The sequence below is a fragment of the Schistocerca cancellata genome, chromosome 6, assembly GCF_023864275.1.
Source record: "Schistocerca cancellata isolate TAMUIC-IGC-003103 chromosome 6, iqSchCanc2.1, whole genome shotgun sequence".
NCBI classification, from domain to species: Eukaryota; Metazoa; Arthropoda; class Insecta; order Orthoptera; family Acrididae; genus Schistocerca; species Schistocerca cancellata.
In genome coordinates, this window is record NC_064631.1 from 437,970,144 (window position 1) to 437,994,608 (window position 24,465).

Sequence of the window (24,465 nt, forward strand, 5' to 3'; positions counted from 1 at the left end):
AAGCATTAGTCCCATCTGGATACTCCTTCATATACGACTCCGAATTTTTATTTGCACTTTTTCAGACAATTTGTTTGATTGAAGCGTTTGTGCCCAAGAGCGTCAACATTCATTTTAGTAAATTCGCGAAAAATTAAGAAAGACCCCGCTCCATCTTAGCAAAATCAGCGAAGCAGAGACAGCAGCATCACTCTCCATCTTCGTATGTCACGAGGTAAGAGACACTTAGTTGTGTATATATCTGGACATCGAAAAACAATGACAGCAAAAGTGAACAAAATAAAAGCGTCACTTGTTCATAACAAGAAGCAACATACAGATTATGTGGTAAAAAAAAAGTTATTGATTTGGAAGGGAACTCGCAGGCGAAATTAACCGGACAGTTGATATACTTATGGTCTTCTTTTTCAATATATGTGATGTATGAATAAAATAATCTAGAGCAATGAGCTAAGCTGGTACGAACTTCGTGGCTTGCAAAGCAGGTTAGATCAATCAGCGAAGTAGTTGGTCGAAACCCCATGCCTTGTTACAGCTAACAGGCTAACAATGAGTTTGAATATCTTGGATCAAATAGCGAAGTAATTGGCAGAAACTTAATGCTTTCAAAAAGCTACCAGGTAGTGGAATGTTTGGAACTTTATGGCTTGTAAACGTTGACGTATTAACAACGACTTTAAATATTTTGGATGAAATAGGATTGTAGCTGGCAGAAGTTTCATGCTTTGTAAAAGCTATCGGGTGGTAGCTTGAATCTCAATATTTTGCCACTGACATTAAAGTAAGTACTGGAAGAACATTACGAGAGTTAAACGAAAAAGAATACTGATACAGCTGTAATTCATGTAGGAGATACAGTCGTTTGATATCGGATAAATCTCTTTAAAACCCCTCGATATGTGAGACCAGATATTTGAGTCATCGCACCGGAAAGACAAAAGAGCAAACCAATACTCAGAAGAAGAAACCAGAAGAAAATATGGTAAAATGTGATAAAAATTACTATTGCACGAACGAACTCACAGCCAAGAGAAGCCATCACGAGTACAGTATCAAAAAGCTCAGTAACCATACCACAGCACTGCTGCGGGATAATTGTTCACATACAGACATATTTCCTCTTTAAATCACAATCGATTAAGAAAGCAATGAAAAATTACACATGTATCAGAGGAATATGAGTATCACATTTCTGACAATTAGTGAGAGGAAGCGTAGAGTGAGCTGAACACCGATGAGGTAGTCCTGGCGGCACAGGTCACTGGAAGAGAGTGTTCAGCAGCTGAGGCGAGGCGTGGTGCGGCAGCGTCACCTCCAGACGAGGGTCCGACTTCATGGCCACTCGCGTCGCCTCCAGAGCCAGCTCGTTTCCAGACCAGCACCTGTGGCGAGATTGTACAGGTAACGCACTCCCTCAGCTTCATAACAATTTCATACAAGAGATAGTCAAAGTTTTATTATCACCTCAATAAAAAAAAGAAATAAAGTTACGTATCAAATGAAACAAGTTTACGGTCAACAGTCACTGCTAATTTATATCCACAAAGCGTTTCAAAGATTTAAATCTCCATAATCAGGTGGACTTGTATATGTTAATACGACACGTGTGTGTTTTGTTAAGATTTTGGGGTAACCTGTGGCATTGTGTAGTAGAGAAACAAAACACTGTTTCAGGTCACGGTTTTGGGGAGGTTTTTGGCTAAAAACTAAACATAAATGTGAACGCGAAAATGAAACAACTGAGACAGAATACCTCCAGTGGTCACAGACTCCTTTCTCTGTCCTGATGCAACATACATACACTGTTACATTTTGTAAACAAAGACGGTGTCTGGAAACTTCCAGGTGCAAAGGATATGGAGCGAAAACAGAAACATTATTTCGAAGTACAAATAACGCAGCATTGTTATTTCGGAGGATGTTTTAAAGCATTGTGGAGGTCTCTGGTTGATGTGATGAATACATACGTTAGCGTAAATGTTTCAAGAGTTATACGAGTCCTTTTCTGTCGATTTTATATCCTTAACCTTTATACTCATTTATGTAATCAGATGACATGTTACAATCTTAAGTGGAATAATTATGTTGCCAACAGTGATAAAATTATAGAATCTTAAGCATGGCTGCAGCAGCAACGATACAAATGTAATATATGGAATGATAACAGCCACCAGTTGCGGAAGGTAGTAGTCAAAAGCTCTTGACATAGCTTTCAGCCCATATAAATGAGGCTTCGTCAGAAGTCTTATTACGTTTTACAAGCTGACCATGATGTGCTGTCAATAGGCTCAGTCGCAATTAAAACTGAAATTCTTAAAAGCAGCCGCCTGCATGACAAAGCCAGACGGCTGTTTTTACGATTGTCAGTTTTAATTACGACTAAGGCTATTGGCGGCACATCATGGTCAGCACGTAAAACGTAGTTGTTGTTGTTGTTGTGGTCTTCAGTCCTGAGACTGGTTTGATGCAGCTCTCCATGCTACTCTATCCTGTGCAAGCTTCTTCATCTCCCAGTACCTACTGCAACCTACATCCTTCTGAATCTGCTTAGTGTATTCATCTCTTGGTCTCCCCCTACGATTTTTACCCTCCACGCTGCCCTCCAATACTAAATTGGTGATCCCTTGATGCCTCAGAACATGTCCTACCAACCGATCCCTTCTTCTGGTCAAGTTGTGCCACAAACTTCTCTTCTCCCCAATCCTATTCAATACTTCCTCATTAGTTATGTGATCTACCCATCTAATCTTCAGCATTCTTCTGTAGCACCACATTTCGAAAGCTTCTATTCTCTTCTTGTCCAAACTATTTACCGTCCATGTTTCACTTCCATACATGGCTACACTCCATACAAATACTTTCAGAAATGACTTCCTGACACTTAAATCTATACTCGATGTTAACAAATTTCTCTTCTTCAGAAACGCTTTCCTTGCCATTGCCAGTCTACATTTTATATCCTCTCTACTTCGACCATCATCAGTTATTTTGCTCCCCAAATAGCAAAACTCCTTTACTACTTTAAGTGTCTCATTTCCTAATCGAATTCTCTCAACATCACCCGACTTAATTCGACTACATTCCATTATTCTCGTTTTGTTTTTGTTGATGTTCGTCTTATATCCTCCCTTCAAGACACCATCCATTCCGTTCAACTGCTCTTCCAAGTCCTTTGCTGTCTCTGACAGAAAAAACGTAGTAAGACTTCTGAAAAATGCCCATTTATATGGACTGAAACGGGGTCAAGAGTTTTTGAATATTACCTTCCGTAAGTGGTGATTGTTTTTATCCCATATATTGGATAAAATTGTACTTAAATAACCGTTTTGGTTAGGATCCAGAGATTGAAACGTGTTGTGGATATAAAGAAACAGCGACTGGTTACAATAAATTTGTTGTTTCATCCGATATCAATAACATTCACGATACAGCCTATCTTAAAATGTTCGCATTTAAAGCTACGTGATCAAACGCAATAGACAACATGTATGTTGGACGTGAACGGAAACATATCGGAGAGGTACGAGGTAAGGACGGGAGCGCGGCAAGGGTATTGTCTCTCCTCGTCCTGTTTAATCAGATACAAGAAAGCGCACTAACAAAAGTAACAAGCCTAGAGTCAGGAATTCTACCGGATAGAAGAATCAATACATGGGAATATTAGGATGATTTAATTTTAACAGCACAGAATGAGCACGACCTCGCTCAGGGAATAAGAGTGTTAATGAAACAGGCAATAAGAGGAGGAGTGAAGATGCATCTGGATTAGACCAAATAGCTCATAGCGAGCAGAGAGAACGATGACAGATGCTTAGAAGCGGATGGTAAAACGAAATGATCGTTAATCTAAACCCCCAGCCGCCAACAGATGTTGCTGATATACCTCAATGGGGACAGCTGAAAATATGTACCCCGACCGGGACTCGAACCCGGGATCTCCTGCTTACCTGGCAGACGCTCTATCCAGCTGAGCCTCCGAGGGCACAGAGGATAGCGCGACTGCAGGGACTTATCCCTTGCACGCTTCCCGCGAGACCCACATTTCCAACTGTCCACAACCTACATTCGTATTGTTCCTATAGGATATTTACCCATTTACTCATTACCCTTACGAGAATCGTCACCTAAGTGGGCGCGAGTAATGAGTGAATGGGCAAATACCCTTTAGAAACATTACGAATGTAGGTTGTGGACAGTTGGGAATGTGGATCTCATGGGAAGCGTGCAAGGGATAAGTCCCTGCAGTCGCGCTATCCTCTGTGCCCTCGGAGGCTCAGATGGATAGAGCGTCTGCCATGTAAACAGGAAATCCAGGGTTCGAGTCCCGGTCGGGGCACACATTTTCAGCTGTCCCCATTGAGGTATATCAACAACACCTGTTGGCAGCTGAGGCTTTCGATTAATTATCATTTCTTTCTAGGGAAGCTCCATGGTCATCATTGGTATCTGTTCTTTCGGAACAATTACTATTCTTCACAATGGATGGTAAAACTTTTGAAAGGGTAATAGAGTTCAAATTTCTTGGGGAAAGGAATGAGGTAGATCAAGAAATAATGGCAAGAATTCAGGCAGGAAACAGGTCAAGATTTGCTCTCGGAAAGCTGCTCAAGGCCCTGCTTCTATCCAGATTCACGAAGATTAGCAATATTGAGAATATTCAGCCCAATTGTCAAGCGTGTGTTTACTGTCGCCAACATGTTTTGGGACAACATTATCCGATTTTCAAGTGCTTAAAAATTTTTTTACGCCATTAGGCTTCGTCACAACTTAAAAATAAGCTGAACTTGACAATGCACGTTTGCAGCTTGTTTTTAAGATGTGGCGAGGCCTAATGGCATAAAATTAATTTTAAGCGCTTGAAAATGGGATAACGTTGTCCCGAAACATATTGTGGCAATAATCACATGATTGACAGCTGGGCTGAATATCCTCAATATTGCTTGAATAACAGTTGTATGATGGCTTCACATCAGTTACAACGAAGATTTGGACTTAACAGGACTTTAACACAGCCCATGCTTCTATACGGAGAATCCAAAAGATAGAGCGAAAACTCCTGAGATTTGAGAATGCTGTTCTGAGACAGATTTTTAGACCTGTGCAGGATAGTGATGACTAAAAGAAAAGGAAATACAGCAATCTGCAGGAGTTGTGCAGTCGCTGGACGTGATGGCAGTGATTAATGAGAGGTGGCTGAAATGGCATGGGCATCTAATGCATAGAGAAGGTCAGATCACCAAGCAGGTAGTGGCAGAAGGCTTCAGACGTAGCAGGCAGAGGGGAGGAACACGGCTGAGATGGACTGACGGGATCAGAGAAGACACGAGTACGATGGGACTGGTTGGAGAAGAATACATGGACCGAAGAATATGGAGGAGGCTGACTGGCGAGGCCAAAGTTCGACTGATTTGTGTGGCCAACCTAGTAAGTAAATAAGCAACTTTTTGTTTGTATGGAGATGAACGCCTGCAATCCTTGTACAAATTGAAATCCCTCTCGACATTACCTCAGCACTCCGCTTTTGTTTCAACTTGTTTTGTCTTTTTGTTTTGTTTCGATTTTAAGAATGGATTTGCTGATTATAAAAGAAAGGTGTACTATTTACAACTAACTAAGCGGTAATTGTATTCATTGAACTGATTTGTGCAGGACGCTGTTGATTTCATGCAACAAATAATTCGTATTATAAGCGTTCAGATGCGGCAAACTTTCTCTTTCAGTGTCTCATTTCACAATCTAATTCCATGAACATTGTCTGATATAATTCGACTGCATTTCATTAACTTGTTTTAATTTTTCTAATATTCTTCTTACAACCCCATTCCGTTAAACTGCTCTTCTAGGTCTGACGCAATTGCAATGTCATCGGCAAACCTCAAGTTTTTATTTGCTCTTCACTATCTTTCACCGGGTTCCCGGGTTCGATTCCCGGCGGGGTCAGGGATTTTCTCTGCCTTGTGATGGCTGGGTGTTGTGTGCTGTCCTTAGGTTAGTTAGGTTTAAGTAGTTCTAAGTTCTAGGGGACTGATGACCATAGATGTTAAGTCCCATAGTGCTCAGAGCCATTTGAACCATTTGAACTATCTTTCACTTCCTTTCCAGATTTTGCATTGGTTTCATTTACTGCATGCTCAATGTGCAGATTCAGTTATATCGGGGATAGTCTACAATCGTATCTCATTGTCTTCTCAGCTACTGATTCCCTTTTTATGTCCTTCGACCCTCAGTACTGCAGTCTGGTTTCTGTACAAGTTATACTAAATAGCCCCGTAATGAGTTTGATAACTGTCAGGGATGATGGAGAAGTGGAAATGTATCCATTTGAGCTGACGGAACCTAGTCCGGAAACGACAGAGTTGAAAGTTACAAGCAAAAATCGTCCTGATACCTTCGACAGTGGAGTACATGTACCGGTGCGTTATTGGTAATATTGTAGGGTTCACAACTTTCAGAGGCGGTAGTGCGGAGCAAAACAAGAAAAAAATGCCCTTTAAACATGGGCCCTAAATTACATACCTTAAGAATTGTGAGCACTTGTTCATCTTCGCTATTATGAAATACATGCCTTCTATTGAACAAGTGCCCATAGGTCTTAAGATATGCATTATAGAGTCCATATTTTTTTTTCTTGTTTTGGTCCATGCTACCACCTGCAAAAATATGGAAACCCACGAGCTTACAATAGACGAGATATGTTTCATAGTATCAAGGACGAACGAGTGTCATAGCTCACAAGGTACGCATCTTAAAGCCCATGTTTATTGAACATTTTTTCTTTTTTTTGTCCATACTACCACTTTTGAAAGTTCCCTATCCTACTTTGAGCCCATATTTACTAGAATTTTTTCTTTTTTTTTTTTTTGGTCCATACTACCATCTCTGAAAGTTGCCTGTCCTACAATTTTATCAACAATAGTACCGGTACACCTGTTCCACTGGCAGAGTGTCAGAACCATTTTCGGTTACGAATCTCTACTCGGTCGTTTCCAGACCAGGGTCCCTCACCTTAAATTAATACTCTTAGCCTTCTCTATCCTCCCTGAAAGTTTGTATTGTAACATCAGTACGGAATCACCCAGTAGATAACCTTACGCTCCCAGTATTTTGTCCCTGTTACTTATAAAAATTTAATTCCAGCTTTGTTTGAATCTACAAATACTATAAACGGAGGTATGACTTTCCTCAGTCTGTCGTCTAAGATAGGTCGTGGATCAGTATGGCCTCGCGAGTTGCTACATTTCTCTATCTCGTACTTGTTAAAGGAACCGTGACCTCGTCGATAGGAGCGAATCAGCCGTTTTTAAGACAACGCAGGCGTTTACCGCAATTTGCGAGTTTTGCCGCGGGGACATCTGCTACGAAACAGCCTTCGCTGCGTGCCTTACGCATTTGTGGCACCGCGCGTTGCGTGTAAGGTTCCGGACCTCCCTCCGGATGGACCGTTCCAGCGGAACAGCGCCTGCTTCTGACGCGCACAACCCATCAATCTCGCCGCGGAACGTACAGTGCAGGTCACCCCGTCCCCTCTGCCTGCCCCCGACTATGCAATTAACATCCCAGTCCCTTGCCGGAGCGCCCGCTGCCACGCGAGAACACACACACACACACACACACACACACACACACCGGGGTGTCTACCAGACACAGCGCAAAGCGTTGTTCCGCCTACAGCTTTCTGTTTGCGGGCTTGTCAAACATGCGGAATGCGCGCTATGTCTGTTTACGTAACTGAAACGCGTTCTGTCTGCGGAATTTCCACTAAGCACAACAGGAATTTCAGACTCAGTTTCCGATTTCGGTACGAAATGGCAGCGATTGTGTAGTTTGCTTTGTCCGTCAAACGTCTACCCCACACCACATAAACGATTTTGCTCCGGGGGATTTCAGGCGAATTTCTCACGTAACAAGTTTCTTGCGGTAGCCATTTTTCGCAGCTGTTGTATATAAATTGTAATAGATAGCAAGAAAACTGCTTTTGAATGTTACACATGAATTTTTATTTATACACGCATATGCGTTTTGCCTGTTTACAAGATGTCCTCACTAGAGTATTAGATGATTTTTTGTTTTCTCACAGTCTCTGTGCACTCTAAAAAGCCAATTTTATTAATGTCCAGCGCTACCAACTGAAGAGTGTTTTATGATTTAACTTGGACCTTTATAAATTTTAAGAATGTCCACCGTTTATAGATATGACCAAAACTAATGAAAGCCATCTCTCATTTAGCACTAGTATCTTAGCAAAATTTTATGAGCCGACTTAACTGTTGACAGCTACTTCGGCAAAGATAGGCTTTATTGATAGTGACACTGACATTTTTTACAAGTGCTAAGGTTTGGTGACTGAACTATTTTTTTTTAATTAAATTTCAATTTTTCATCTTTTCTAGTCTGATGACGCCTAACAAGCACACTTCCCATTCTTAGGTTCCTTTAAATTTAATTATAAATATGATGGTGGCAGTAACCAAAACGACGTTATAAATAAATAAATACACTCCTGGAAATTGAAATAAGAACACTGTGAATTCATTGTCCCAGGAAGGGGAAACTTTATTGACACATTCCTGGGGTCAGATACATCACATGATCACACTGACAGAACCACAGGCACATAGACACAGGCAACAGAGCATGCACAATGTCGGCACTAGTACAGTGTATATCCACCTTTCGCAGCAATGCAGGCTGCTATTCTCCCATGGAGACGATCGTAGAGATGCTGGATGTAGTCCTGTGGAACGGCTTGCCATGCCATTTCCACCTGGCGGCTCAGTTGGACCAGCGTTCGTGCTGGACGTGCAGACCGCGTGAGACGACGCTTCATCCAGTCCCAAACATGCTCAATGGGGGACAGATCCGGAGATCTTGCTGGCCAGGGTAGTTGACTTACACCTTCTAGAGCACGTTGGGTGGCACGGGATACATGCGGACGTGCATTGTCCTGTTGGAACAGCAAGTTCCCTTGCCGGTCTAGGAATGGTAGAACGATGGGTTCGATGACGGTTTGGATGTACCGTGCACTATTCAGTGTCCCCTCGACGATCACCAGTGGTGTACGGCCAGTGTAGGAGATCGCTCCCCACACCATGATGCCGGGTGTTGGCCCAGTGTGCCACGGCCGTATGCTGTCCTGATTGTGGCGCTCACCTGCACGGCGCCAAACACGCATACGACCATCATTGGCACCAAGGCAGAAGCGACTCTCATCGCTGAAGACGACACGTCTCCATTCGTCCCTCCATTCACGCCTGTCGCGACACCACTGGAGGCGGGCTGCACGATGTTGGGGCGTGAGCGGAAGACGGCCTAACGGTGTGCGGGACGGTAGGCCAGCTTCATGGAGGCGGTTGCGAATGGTCCTCGCCGATACCCCAGGAGCAACAGTGTCCCTAATTTGCTGGGAAGTGGCGGTGCGGTCCCCTACGGCACTGCGTAGGATCCTACGGTCTTAGCGTGCATCCGTGCGTCGCTGCGGTCCGGTCCCAGGTCGACGGGCACGTGCACCTTCCGCCGACCACTGGCGACAACATCGATGTACTGTGGAGACCTCACGCCCCACGTGTTGAGCAATTCGGCGGTACGTCCACCCGGCCTCCCGCATGCCCACTATACGCCCTCGCTCAAAGTCCGTCAACTGCACATACGGTTCACGTCCACGCTGTCGCGGCATACTACCAGTGTTAAAGACTGCGATGGAGCTCCGTATGCCACGGCAAACTGGCTGACACTGACGGCGGCGGTGCACAAATGCTGCGCAGCTAGCGCCATTCGACGGCCAACACCGCGGTTCCTGGTGTGTCCGCTGTGCCGTGCGTGTGATCATTGCTTGTACAGCCCTCTCGCAGTGTCCGGAGCAAGTATGGTGGGTCTGACACACCGGTGTCAATGTGTTCTTTTTTCCATTTCCAGGAGTGTATATTAAGTGACATGACAGTTTTATTTTGAAAGCATTCATAATGATCACAGATTTATTCAGGAAAGTTATTCCCTTTATTAATGTAAGATGTTGATTGACGAAAATTAAGTTAAATGAAGAATTTTTAATTAATAAAGCATTCATATGAAATTACTATTTCGCATCGGAAAACTTCCTACCATATACCGCTTAGGACTGTGAAGAATCTCTCCTTTAGTAACAGAACATTGATTTATCTTTTTTCGTTGTGCCCACTTACGGGACGGGTTTAAACTTAAAACTTGGCTTGATGGTTGTTGCCCTCTCATCCCGCAAAATCTCTATACGAATTCATTATGTTTTTTTCTTTTTTCTGTTCTTATAACAATTTCTTGCCAGTCTTCTTTTAAAACTCCGGGAATTTGTGTTTTGTTACTAGTGTTATAAATGCTAACTTTTTTTATGATTCCTTCAGTGATTATTATGTCTTCTAATTTCCGGAATGGAGTACTGTCGGGACTTCTTGTGTGACATTGCGATGCCTATAAGGAATTCGGAATAGAGTGCTGATATAAAGGCGAAGGCTTTCACGGCTGGAGTCAATCTCCGGCTGTACTGCCGCGCCACCTTCCAAGGTGCGTAAAATTCTAAAATAATAAAATAACCTGTTTCGGGAGTGTTGCAGAATTGAGGAAGGCCGCTGTAACACGGTCGAAACATCGGATATTTTAATATTTTAAATATCTTAGGAGATGACCCGGCGGTACGTGACGAAGGATTGTGGTTAAAGAGTGGTCTTAGTTGCTAGATTTTCTAAGGTTACATTCCTGTGTGAATTGTTTGCTACAGTTTTGCCTGCTATTGCATCAAAGTTAAGCCACCGATTTTTAAAATCTGTGACCAAGTGAAGTAGACGAGAGAGAGAGAGAGAGAGAAAGAAAGAGAGTGCCAGTTGTCCACCAGATTGAGTGTAACTGTCTGCAGCACGTGGTCTTGCGGTAGAGTTCTCGCTTCCCGCGCACGGGGTGCCGGGTTCGATTCCCGGCGGCGTCAGGGATTTTCTCTGCCTCGTGATGACTGAGTGTTGTGTGTCTTTCATCATCATTTCATTATCATTGACTCGCAAGTGGCCGAAGTAGCGTCAACTATAAAAAGGACTTGCAATACGGCGGCCGAACTTCCCCGCATGGGGCCTCCCGGCCAACAATGCCATACGATCGTTTCATTTCATTTTTCAGTGTAACTTATAAGGGGCGTTCAAAAAGAAACGAGCCGGAGGCATAATTACAGAAACCAGTGCCTGTATGTTAGAAATATTGACCCTGGCTGTTGAGACACTTGTCCCACTTGACAGAAGGCGGCGAATGGCTGTATCATAAAATTCCGCCCGTACAGTTGGACGACATCGTCCGAGTTGAATCGTTTGCCGCTCAGAGCCTTTTTAAGGGGACCAAAAATGGCGTAATCACAGTGATAGAGGTCGGGACTGTATGGAGGGTGGCCGAGAACCTCCCATTTGAATTTCTGCAGACGTGCCGCGACTGTGTCGGCCGTATGAGGCTTTGCATTGTCGTGGAGCTGAATGACTCCACGGATGAGATTACCTGGCCGTTTTGACTAGATCGCTTGGCGAAGGATGGCCGGGTTTGCGAGTAACGCTGGACATTCACGGTTGTCCCATGCTGCAGGAAATGATTAGAAGGGGGCCATCTTGGTCAAAGAAGAACGTTAGCATAACCTGCAACTGGCGTCTGCGCACACTTCAAGGAGGAAGATGTCCTCGTCTGGGAACTTTTGACATGATGATTTGGGGAGAAAAATTCTTGGCGTTATCATATTTGCTTGACTTTGTGCTTTTTTATTTTTTTGTGATTTTTTAATTTTTTTAACAAAAGAAAGATGAAAGGATAGTCAGAGGGACAGTAAGAGAAGCGGAAAACGAACGGCCTAAATGGCTGGCCAGTAGGTTTAGAATGAGCTCCACGCCGACTGCTGATGATCTCTCACTGCTTTGCTACTTAGGTTAAGTGACGACTAAACATGTCGGTAGGTATTTTGCCCGTCACGCGCAGTTCTGCTAGGCCTGCCAGTAAGGGCCAGTCGTCAGGCGTGAAGATGGGATATTTGTTAATTAGGGTTAACTCCTTCTTTGTCATGAAATTTAGCCACCTGAGGTGAGAGTGGTCGAAGCAGTGGGGGCGATGGGGTAGGGGAGGCCTAGCACATGGTATTGCGAAGGGGTATGGTTGGTCTAAGTATGGGTAGGACCCGTCCTGTAGCGACGCCGCAATGTTTTTGAGGAACAACTCGTGTGAGTCCGGTATTTTCAGGTGCTGCAACTGCTTTGCGATAGACTTCTTTACATGGGAGGAGTCGGTCGGTGCAGCAGCACCTTTGCTTGCAGCTGCGTTGGACGATTGATGCGTGCTGCTTCTAGCTCTGTATAGTCACGTGACGTGGACGCCTGCCCTCTAGCGACGGGCTGTGAAATTCCACGCTCTGTTCGGAACCACACCTCGTTACACACGCCACGTTATTACACTCCTACCACTCGAATTTGCACATTCCAGACTCCGGCTCGTTTCTTTTTGAACGCCCCCTATATTTTCACGGTAGGTCGTCAGCTGTACGTTAACATCACAATCTGTAAACGAAAACCGCGTTGATCATGATTTCTTCCGTCCACATACATCTCGCGAGAAGATCACGAAAATAATACTGGAATGACTCGCGAACACACACAAGCTTACTAACAACAGTCCTTACTCCCACGTACCCTTCGCAGTTGGAACGGGAAAAGACTGTAAGTGACCGTCGTAGATGAACTACATTCGGTACACGCAGCTTGTGGAATACACATGTAATTATAGATTAATCGTTCCTAAATGCAACCAGAAAGATAATTATGCTAAATGCAACCAGAGAGATAATTATGATTATTTTTAAATAGTACACCTCTGGAGCGTTAACCAGTAGACGTTACTTTCGCAACTAATAACAGTGACTGATCTCGCAATTGAATAAAACGGTGATAGAAGTACGACCGAGTTTAAAAGTGCTGCCTCTCGAGTCATCGACCTTAGACTGTTACGCACAGAAACAGAATACCCACGCTAAATCTTCATGTTTTAGCTAGGACGTTTTGTGTCAGAGACAAATTTAGAATATTTCCAGTTTTCCGGGTACGACCAAGGTTTCTGGAACGTTTATATTGGTTTTAAGGCAAATCTTGGAACCGAAATTCTCTTTCCAAATATTACCAACTGGAAAAATACTGCATCTCGTGCCTGGATTTGGCCCGAAAAGAAATAGAGTGCTCTACGACGACTCACTCTGCCAACACGAATGGAGGGAATGAAATATGAAAGAAAAAAATACTAATGAAGTACAATTTACCATTGATTTTTTCATAATTTTCTTATTTACTAATTCTGTGTAATAATGCGACTGACACACAACTCAAAACAACTCACATTACAGAATATGAAGTGTAAATAATATGTGTTATTGCTTCTCCAGCCAGAATAAGTTGCTTCATGGAACGCATGTATCCGTAATTACTGTACACCAGTACGTGGCAGACAGCCGTTATATTGTTGGTTGATGAACTGCCTGTTGGCTTCTGTCTCGGGTTCCTCGGCCGATGTTTGTTTGATAATTTTTCTGACGTTTCTCCAGCACGAGTGGCTGGCAATATCAGAGCTTCACTCTCCATTGCTGGTGGTGGACTGGAGTCGAGCTAGCAGCCGCGGATTATATGTACCTGGCGCACCAACATGCAAGGGCTCGACGCCAGGTACATATATATTATCTGAGACCGCAAGATAGACCCCAGTTCACCACCAGCAATGGAGAGAAGCTTTCACAATACCAGCCACTCGTGCTGGCGAAAAGTCAGAAAAATTATCAAACAAACATCGGCCGAAGAATCCGAGGCAGGAGCCAGCAGGTAGCTGGTCGTACGTTGTGTTCCAAAAATGAACTACGTACAGACAAAATTGATGACACTTTCTGCAGGACCTGACCATTTTGCTGGACAATGCTCAAGCTCGTACAGTGCAAGCTGTTACTGATTTGTTGACTAATGGGGCTGCTAAGTGCTATACCACCAACTGCACTCCCCTGACTTAAGCCCTCTTGAGTTCAACTCGATTTCTAAACTGAAGGAAACACTTCACGGCATTCGCTTCAGAAATGCTACAAATTCGTCGGCAATAGACCGCGCCGCTCGAACTGTCAACACAACTGGTACTGCTAAGAGTATCCTACGACTTCCACATCGCTGGAAACGAGCTATATTCAATGCTGGTGACTACTCTGAAGGTCAGTAAAACTTTGAAACACGTATATATTTTGTACGAGCTGTAAATAAACAGTTGCCGCTATTAAAGTTCCAACTCTTGTACACTGCCGGGAAAATTTAGTACACCTGGGAAAACGATGTTGATTTTGATCCGATGACGGCATATGCCACATTGTGGATAGCAGTGGAACTGATAAATGTTTCAACATTGTCCGCCAACAGATGACGTAGTGGCACAGCTGCCAGGGCGCCATGTGTGTCTATTCTTTAATAGAGAATGTTCGCAGCGAGAAGGCTCATTGTGGTGCACACGTGTGAAGCAAGCAGACAACTATGCCATAAAGACACACGCGTGCTTCGTACAGCCAACTGAGCGAGTTTGAAAGAGGTTAAATTGTGGCCTTCCGAGTGACGGGGCAGTCCTTTCGGAGAATTGCCACAGCAGTTGGACGAGCTGTGTCAGTTGTGCAACGATGCTGGTGTCAGTGGTCACATGAACAGTCTCACACCCGTAGACGAGGTACTGGACATCCATGCAGCACAGACGGCCGCCACAATTGTCGTATTATAAGGGCAGTAGTGGCAGATCGTACAGCTACCACAGCACAGCAGAGGTAGGAGGGACTGTGCGAACACGAGCTACGAGGTGCGTTCAAGTTCTAAGGCCTCCGATTTTTTTTCTAATTAACTACCAACCCGAAATCGATGAAACTGGCGTTACTTCTCGACGTAATCGCCCTGCAGACGTACACATTTTTCACAACGCTGACGCCATGATTCCATGGCAGCGGCGAAGGCTTCTTTAGGAGTCTGTTTTGACCACTGGAAAATCGCTGAGGCAATAGCAGCACGGCTGGTGAATGTGCGGCCACGGAGAGTGTCTTTCATTGTTGGAAAAAGCCAAAAGTCACTAGGAGACAGGTCAGGTGAGTAGGGAGCATGAGGAATCACTTCAAAGTTGTTATCACGAAGAAACTGTTGCATAACGTTAGCTCGATGAGCGGGTGCGTTGTCTTGGTGAAACAGCACACGCGCAGCCCTTCCCGGATGTTTTTGTTGCAGTGCAGGAAGGAATTTGTTCTTCAAAACATTTTCGTAGGATGCACCTGTTACCGTAGTGTCCTTTGGAACGCAGTGGGTAAGGATTACGCCCTCGCTGTCCCAGAACATGGACACCATCATTTTTTCAGCACTGGCGGTTACCCGAAATTTTTTTGGTGGCGGTGAATCTGTGTGCTTCTATTGACCTGACTGGTGCTTTGTTTCTGGATTGAGAAATGGCATCCACGTCTCATCCATTGTCACAACCGACGAAAAGAAGGTCCCATTCATGCTGTCGTTGCGCGTCAACATTGCTAGGCAAAATGCCACACGGGCAGCCGTGTGGTCGTCCATCAGCATTCGTGGCACCCACCTGGATGACACTTTTCGCATTTTCAGGTCGTCATGCAGGATTGTGTGCACAGAACCCACAGAAATGCCAACTCTGGAGGCGATCTGTTCAACAGTCATTCGGCGATCCCCCAAAACAATTCTCTCCACTTTCTCGATGATGTCGTCAGACCGGCTTGTGCGAGCCCGAGGTTGTTTCCGTTTGTTGTCACACGATGTTCTGCCTTCATTAAACTGTCGCACCCACGAACGCACTTTCGACACATCCATAACTCCATCACCACATGTCTCCTTCGACTGTCGATGAATTTCAATTGGTTTCACATCACGCAAATTCAGAGAACCAATGATTGCACGCTGTTCAAGTAAGGAAAACGTCGCCATTTTAAGTATTTAAAACAGTTCTCATTCTCGCCGCTGGCGGTAAAATTCCATCTGACGTACGGTGCTGCCATCTGTGGGACGTATTGACAATGAACGCGGCCTCATTTTAAAACAATGAGCATGTTTCTATCTTTTTCCAGTCCGGAGAAAAAAAAATTGGAGGTCTTAGAACTTGAATGCACCTCGTATTACGAATCGGTTATTAGCACTGGAAGTATGGGCACGCACACAGCCGTCTTCCATTCACGCCACAGCATGGAAGTGCACGGTTCGACTGATGCCGTCAAAGGATCACTTGGAAGATGGAGTGGTTCACAAAGGTCTACAGCGATGAAAATAGTTCTGCCTGTTTAAGTGATGGTCGTCTGCGCGTACGACATAGATCTGGTCAGCGCTGTCTCGTACAGTGCACTCTGGCCCCACATGAGGCCTCAACGTCTGAAGTGCAATAGCTACAACTCTCGTTGACCTTTGGTGCTTCTGCAGTGAACGCTAACCAGCGCTCGGTACGGGCAGAATGTTGTTAGACCTGTTCTTTTGCCGTTCTTGCAGCAGTAACGTGATTTGTTGTTCCAACACGATAACGCTCGCCCACACACTACTCATGAAACTCAACGTACTCTTCAAGATGTGCAGCAGCTTCCCTGGTCAGCACGCTCTGCAGATTTGTATCCAATCAGCGCGTGTGGGATATGATGGGACGGAAGTGACTCGTGCGAGTCATCAACCAACTCTTACAGAACTATGTGAACAGGTATAGTGGCGTGGCATATCATATCCCGTAACAGTATTCGCCATTTGCACGATCGACTGGATGCCAGAGTCAGCACTTGCATTGCCACCTGTGGAGTCTACACCACATACTGATATGCGTGTTGCAGCATGGGTCGATACCTGATACTTCAGAACCGCTTGCGGTGTTAATATCATTTCATGTATTCCAGATGCAGTGTTGTAACATCAAACCTCTAAAAGGATATACCAATATTTTTCCTGCAGTGTATTTCAACAATCGTGTTAGGTTTCGTTTTTTTTTTGTCTGTCTTATCTTTCCCACTGTACTTCTTTGCCAGCTGAAATAATTTTCACACTTGTGTATGTAATAGAAGCTTAAGCTTCGCTTCTCAAGCGCTCAGCTCGCCTATCATCGCAAATAATTACGTCGTGGGATAGTCGGTTCTTTGTGATATTTGCAATCAAAAATCGTTGTACTGTTTTATTTATATTGATTTAGTATATCAAAATTAAAGGAACTATAGCAGACATATAGTTAGCGTTAGGCTTCTTCTTATGATGCATCAAAAACAATTTTTTTTTCTTAAGTTCGCACATATGCCCCAATTTCCCTTCTCGTTGACTTATTTCACAAATAACCTCGATATTGTCACACAGCAAGGTGGGCAGTAGGTTTTGACCAGCTAGGGGCAACGCTCTGATCTCTCCAGAGCGAACAGCCACACACACGCACACACACACACACACACACACACACACACACACGCACACGCACGCACCCACCTGCGAGCGACTCCGTTGCTGACGTCCCAGGCCAGCATGGTGTGCGCCCGCTTCGCTGCGTCCTCCGATCCGTCCAGCAGCAGGCCGAAGCCGCCGTTTATCACCTCGCCCCTGTCCGAAAAGAAATCACATCAACAACACTCAAGTACAATAGCAGCTGAAGCGTTTGTTGCACTACTGGCCATTAAAATTGCTACACCACGAGGATGACGTGCTAAAGACGCGAAATTTAACCGACAGGAAGAAGATGCTGTGAAATGCAAATGATTAGCTTTTCAGAGCATTCACACAAGGTTGGCGCCGGTGGCGACACCTACAACGTGCTGACATGAGGAAAGTTTCTAACCGATTTCTCATACACAAACAGCAGTTAACCGGCGTTGCCTGGTGAAACGTTGTTGTGATGCCTCGTGTAAGGAGGAGAAATGCGTACCATCACTTTTCCGATTCTAGGTCGGATTGTAACCAATCGCGATTGCGGTTTATCGTATCGCGACATTGCTGCTTGAGTTGGTCCAGATCCAATGACTGTTAGCAGAATATGGAATCGGTGGGTTCAGGAGGGTAATACGGAACGCCGTGCTGGATCCCAATGGCCTCGTTTCACTAGCAGTCGAGATGACAGTCATCTTATCCGAATAGCTGTAACGGATCGTGCAGCCACGTCTCGATCCCTGAGTCAACAGATGGGGACGTTTGCAAGACAACAACCAACGGCACGAACAGTTCGACGACGTTTGCAGCAGGATGGACTATCAGCTCGGAGACCATGGCCGCGGTTACCCTTGACGCTGCATCACAGACAGGAGCGCCTGCGATGATGTACTCAACGACTAACCTAGGTGCACGAATGGCAAAACGTCATTTTTTCGGATAAATCCAGGTTCTGTTTACAGCATCATGATGGTCACATCCGTGTTTGGCAACATCGCGGTGATCGCACATTGGAAGCGTGTATTCTTCATCGCCATTCTGACGTATTACCTGGCGTGATGGTATGGGATGCGATTGGTTACACGTCTCGGTCACCTCTTGTTCGGAAATTCACGGCACTTTGAACAGTGGACGTTACATTTTAGATGTGTTACGACCCTTGGCTCTACCCTTCATTCTATCCCTGCGGAACCTTACATTTCAGCAGGATAATGCACGACCGCATGTTGCAGGTCCTGTACAGGCCTTTCTGGATACAGAAAATGTTCGACTGCTGCCTGGCCAGCACATTCTCCAGATCTCTTACCAACTGAAAACGTTTGGTCAATGGTGGCCGAGCAACTGGCTCGTCACAGTACGCCAGTCACTACTCTTGATAAACTGTGGTATCGTGTTGAAGCTGCATGGGCAGCTGTACCTGTACACGCCATCCAAGCTCTGTTTGACTCAATGCCCAGGCGTATTGAGGCCGTTATTACGGCCAGAGGTGGTTGTTCCGGGTACTGATTTCTCAGGATCTATACACCCAAATTGCTTGAAAATGTAATCACATGTCAGTTCTAGTATAATATATTTGTCCATTGAATACCCGTTTATCATCTGCATTTCTTCTTGGTGTAGCAATTTTAATAGCCAGTAGTGTATTATACCAGTGTCGTCAAGTGGGTCTACCACGAGACAACATAAATGTAAAAAAGTTTATTTTATCCATGCTGGGTAATGTTGATCTCCGTGACTGCTAATGATAGTTGATGAAGTACGCAACAAGCCACAAATACATTTAGAAAGCTATATTTTAAAGCCGGTGCTGGTTTTGGGCATTCACGCCCGTCTTCAGATGACCAACTCTTTAAATTATGTCGTCAGCAGCACACTATCTGCTGCTGCTTGGCATAAGAATATTTGAGTATTTAGCACAACTTTACGAGGTGTGTGAGGAAAGTAATGAGACTGAATTTTCACTCACCAAAGATTTTTTTTCCAAACAACAATGCGGTCCTCTTCAAAGTACTTCTTTTCGGCAGACATACTCTGGCGCAGTCGTTGTTCCCAGTCTTGGTAGCAGCGATGAAACGCTTCAACTGATAGGGACTTTAACATGTCGGTCCCATTATTTTGAATTTTTTCCAGAGTTTCAAAATCACGTCCTTTTAAGATGTTTTTCAATTTCGGGAAAAATGTCACGAGGACTCAGATGAGGTACATAGGGGGCTGCGGAACAACAGGAATGCCTTTTTGGTCCAAAAATTCCGTGATGGAAGTGGCTGTGTGACATGGGGCGTCGTCATGTAACATCGTCCAATTGTCTGCCATGTCCGGTCTCATTCGATTTACTCTTTTCCTGAGCCTTTCGAGGACGTCTTTGAAAAACACTTTGTTTAGAATTTGTCCGGTAGGAGCAATTTCACATGGGCACACAGACGTTGGACCTTTTCGTCGGTTTTTGAAGTTGAAGGTCTCCCTGAGCGAGGTTCAGTCCTCAACGTGTCCTCGGTCTTCCAAAAATGATTTGTGCCAACGCAGACTTTGTGCTCTTGATAAGGACTGTTCCGCGTAGGCCTGTTTCAACTTTTCAAAGGTCACTCTCACGAATTATCCAAGTTTAACACAAAACTTGATGGCATATCGTTGCTCTAAATTCCACTGTTCCATTTTGATAAAGTAGAACAAAAGCAGAACTACACTGATGTCGCTTTCAAAAAACACTTGATGGACGTGCGGAGCTGAAACTCGGATTAAGCATGTAGAAAGGATGAACACATCTCCCAACATTAGTAAATCAACACAGCGTTGCTATATCGCGCGCAAGGTTGTAAGTTTCATTACTTTTCTCACACATATCGTATATATTGTGTGGATAGCAAAAACAAGCCAATCTGCATCTTTTTGATAAGACGCAAAATGAAACAGTTGTATTACATAGTGGACGGCCTATCATCTTGTACAGTGGTTTGTTTAGTATGTATGTGCTGTTAAAACACCAACACTTTGTGCATCGTCTTGGAAAGGCTTAAACACCAAAACAAAGCGACAGTTGATTTATGAGTCACATCAAGGCATTTGAATCAACCTAGCTTCGAAATCGACAACGTGTAAAACAGCACCGTTAAACACATAAAAAAAGACGACAGTGCTTAGACTATGTGAATGTTGTACTGTTTGAATATTACAGCTAGGTGCTTGCAAGGATAATCTTGGGTAGCTGCCGGCCAGAGTGGCCGAGCGGTTCTAGGCCCTACAGTCTGGATCCGCGCGACCGCTACGGTCGCAGGTTCGAATCCTGCCTCGGGCATGGATGTGTGTGATGTCCTTAGGTTAGTTAGGTTTAAGCAGTTCTAAGTTCTAGGGGACTGATGATCTCAGAAGTTAAGTCCCATAGTGCTCAGAGCCATTTTAACCATTTTTTGAATCTTAGGTAGCTACTTTCGTAGAGTTTCTATATGGCTCTTCTGGTCGTCTTCTGTCGGAAGTAAAAAGCGTCAGTGTTTCAAGAACAGTACTGATGTGTAACATGATAAAATGTGTAAATGAGAATAAAAAATAATCTGTATTTAAATATTTGGTTTAGATCTGATTCGCTTCCCGTGGCTATATTTAAATTGCGCAGGAAGCCCATGGAGTGACTTTAATTTTACCGCAGCCATTATCGAGTTTTCGCAGAGAGAAATCGTGGAAAAGCATATAGAGAGAAAGAGCTGCCTCACCAGCCGACGCCGCCGCCGTTGTGCAGGGCGACCCAGGTGGCTCCGCGAATTGCGTCGCCGATGCAGTTCTGCACGGCCATGTCTGCAACACAAACAAGCTCTCCTGTTCACAAAGCTAGTGGCAGGTACACATATGAAACAACGACTTATGGATAAAGTTTTACAATCATTTAAAGCTTTATTCTCCTGCTTATGTTCTGAACCGCACAGCAAAAGAATTGTGGAATAATGGCCTACATTCACGTCATTTCACTCTAACACAAAACACAGGAGGATATACAGTGCCTCACAGAAGGGGTGGAGGAAATGGAACTTCAAGGGTTGAGGATATCTGAAGTTACTCCAGTGATTGTAAACTCGAGTCGATGGGGCAAGAAGGGAGGCTGTGCCGAGGTGTGTACAGGCGTACACTTAGTAAGCTCTCAGCCGAGTCGACACTTGCTCTGAATTTAGGATTATACTTGCTGACATCTGCGCATGCGCATTGACGCAGTCTCCAAGAATGTCAAATTTCACCGGGTCGACATAGACGCACGTTCGCTTTATCAAATAAGTAGAGACTTGTTGTTGTCTGCACTTGCGCATCCAAGGTGTTACAATTTAGTGGGGAGCTATTTTCTGATAAATAATACAAATAACGTGTGGTTTCCTTAAATCAGAGTGTGGCACATACTCTGTCAGTTTCTTATGTTACGATACACTTTTAAGTTCAAGTAACTCACATTCACTGTCAGCTTCTGGTGTTTATTTGAGATTGAGTAGGTAATACCGACTTTCAGGCAATGATGGTTACCATGATCAGGGTAATGGCAATCATCATTTTAATTGACAATCATAGCCCCACCCATAGTTCAGGGTAATGGTAGTCACAATGTTCGAGAGGTAATAGCAGTCAACATCTACTGTCTGGTATATTATTTCATTGAAGTGTCATGTAGTCTCCGCTGTGCAACAGCGTAAGTTAGCATTACCATCAGAAATTGACGAACGTTTCATACTGAAAGATGGTTTTCTTACTTAAGCGTGGAGTCACTACAATGACTGGCTGACTTTAAAAAGTAGTTGAAAGCTTAGCAATCATCATCTGTTATCTATAAAAAAAAGTATTACCACTGTTCGGTATTTTATTTCATCGGAACGATACGTAGTTTCAACTAACTGACAGCATAAGTGTAGTTTAACCTGTAAGTTAGATCAGCAGTCACGCCACGTGTGTTTTGTAATATTACAGACTAAACCTTCACATATTTTGATAAATAATACAGACAGTTTTCGGTTCCTTTAAAGTGTGGTACAAAGATCGAATAACACTCACTGACAAGTGCAGCTTAACCTGCAAGATAGATCGGTAGTGTTAATATGCAAACTATCTGCTTTTTTTACTGTTATCGAACAATTGAGTTACAAGCGTACACCAAATGTGTTTTGTACCGTTGTAGAAAAAAATTTTACGTATTGTGATAAATGATTTCATTTTGGTTGAAAGATCGAATTTTCGTTCACAATTAGAGATCTGTAGTTACACTTCCAAATTACAATATGAAACCCACATGTCTTTTGTACTCTAAATCTTTTCATATTTTGCAAAATAATTTTGTTTTAGTGCAAAGATCGAATTTTCGAGAGATCATAGTTTCCTCTGCGTGTAAACTTGGACATCATTATCTCTCTGACCGTGTCGTGCTTACACACAGTATTTGATGCGTTTCGATGTTATACTACAAAATTACTTAGTTTAACTGACGCAACTCATAAAAGGTCTCGATAAAACGCACTATTTTCAGTACAGTTCGTTGTGCTAAGGTTGCGGAAAATATGACGTTGGTGGATAACCACGTTAACACAGGTATGTTCAAGACCAAAAGTAATAAAAGGCTAAACATGTCAGTCATTAATGTTAGTTTTGTTTTTCTTGATGGATTATCTTCTTCCACTCTAAAAACGATTCTTCGCCAGTTCGTTTTTGTGACATAGCCTCATTTACGCCTCAGATGAAATGTCAATTATTACTCCAGCACACAAGTTTGTACATTTATGTCAGTAATACATACAATTTATGCATGAAAGTGGCGTTGTGCCATTTAATTTAAGAGTCCACAGTCACGTTTCACGTGTCAAGTGCTGTCATTCCATCAGCTAACATGTGTTTTGTAGAACAATAAAGCAGATAATTTAGACAAGGAAATTGCATTGTAGCACATAGTTTGAGAGCCATGTTGTAGGCTTAAAGTGTAAGTTACAGAATAATTGCACTCTTCCAGTAGCTGACACAGTATTTTAGCTACCGTATACTTTGTACAGCAATAATGCAGATAATTTAGACTTGGTAGTAACATTGTCATTAACATTGTGTGTATGCTTACGTGTTTTTGATAAATAATAAAGCCATTTTATACATGGGAATTTTGTAAGATAAATCCTTTACGTATTTTTGACTGTATCGAAAAGTTCACATTTTAAATGCATTTATAGTAAGCCACACAATGGGACACGGAAATCAATGGCGGCTTGTGAACACAATTTCACAGTTACAGAGAGTGGACAAAAAGATGAAAACACCCTGAGAAATGGGAAGAGAAGTTCCGCCTTATGCAAGACACCTTTTTTTTGTTTTGTTTCACCCATACATGCTTCAGCGCCTTTGTGCTATCGTCAGTCGGTTCAATTGTGCTGAAACATGTATGAGTGAAACAAAACAACAAAAAAGGTGTCTTGCATAAGAGCGGAACTTCTCTTCCCATTTTCGTAGTAAGCATGGACACAACAAGAAGAACTGCACCACAAGATGATTATTAACGCTGAGAAATGAATGCTTGTGCATAAATACAGATGCTAGCCAAGCCTGCACGTAGCACCGTTGTGTTTGACCACAAACGGCTCCTGTGGAAGGCCATCAATACGTTGCAAGTGTCAGTCGTGGTCAGAATAGTATTTTGTGTAGTTGTCAGTGCATTACTTCGGAGCTAAGTGACTTAGAACGTGGGAAAATTGTTGTTGCTCGTATCGTGGTAGCTTCCGTAACCAACGTAGACTAACGTAAGTGTTTAGTGTTCCAAGAGGTATCATACCGAAGATTTATACTGAATTCGGGGAAAGTGTATATACGTCATCCGCTATATCACGACGCAGACGAAAGTGCGTGTTGCATGATAGTGACAGACGGTCACTGACGAAGGCAGTGACGAAAAATAAGAGTACAGGAGCTGAAAAAGTCACCGCAGAACTGAATGTCGCACTCGCGAACCCCGTCAGCACCAAAACAACACGAATGGAGCTTTACAAGAAGGGAACTGCAGGGCGGGCTGGAGTTACTTAACTGCTCACCATTGATG

General features: G+C 43.7%; 1 protein-coding gene across 1 annotated transcript in view; it reads right to left on the bottom strand.

Annotated features, from left to right (window-relative positions):
- Positions 1 to 517: 517 nt before the first annotated feature.
- The window catches only part of LOC126088372 (urocanate hydratase-like), a 398,618-nt gene continuing 374,670 nt past the window's right edge, over positions 518 to 24,465 (bottom strand). The window contains exons 13-15 of the mRNA XM_049906510.1: positions 21,134 to 21,215; positions 17,496 to 17,606; positions 518 to 1,382 (exon numbers count right to left, since the gene is read on the bottom strand). Coding sequence (XP_049762467.1) covers positions 1,259 to 1,382; positions 17,496 to 17,606; positions 21,134 to 21,215 — 317 coding nt within the window. The 3' untranslated portion in view covers positions 518 to 1,258. The remainder of the gene's footprint in view (positions 1,383 to 17,495; positions 17,607 to 21,133; positions 21,216 to 24,465) is intronic.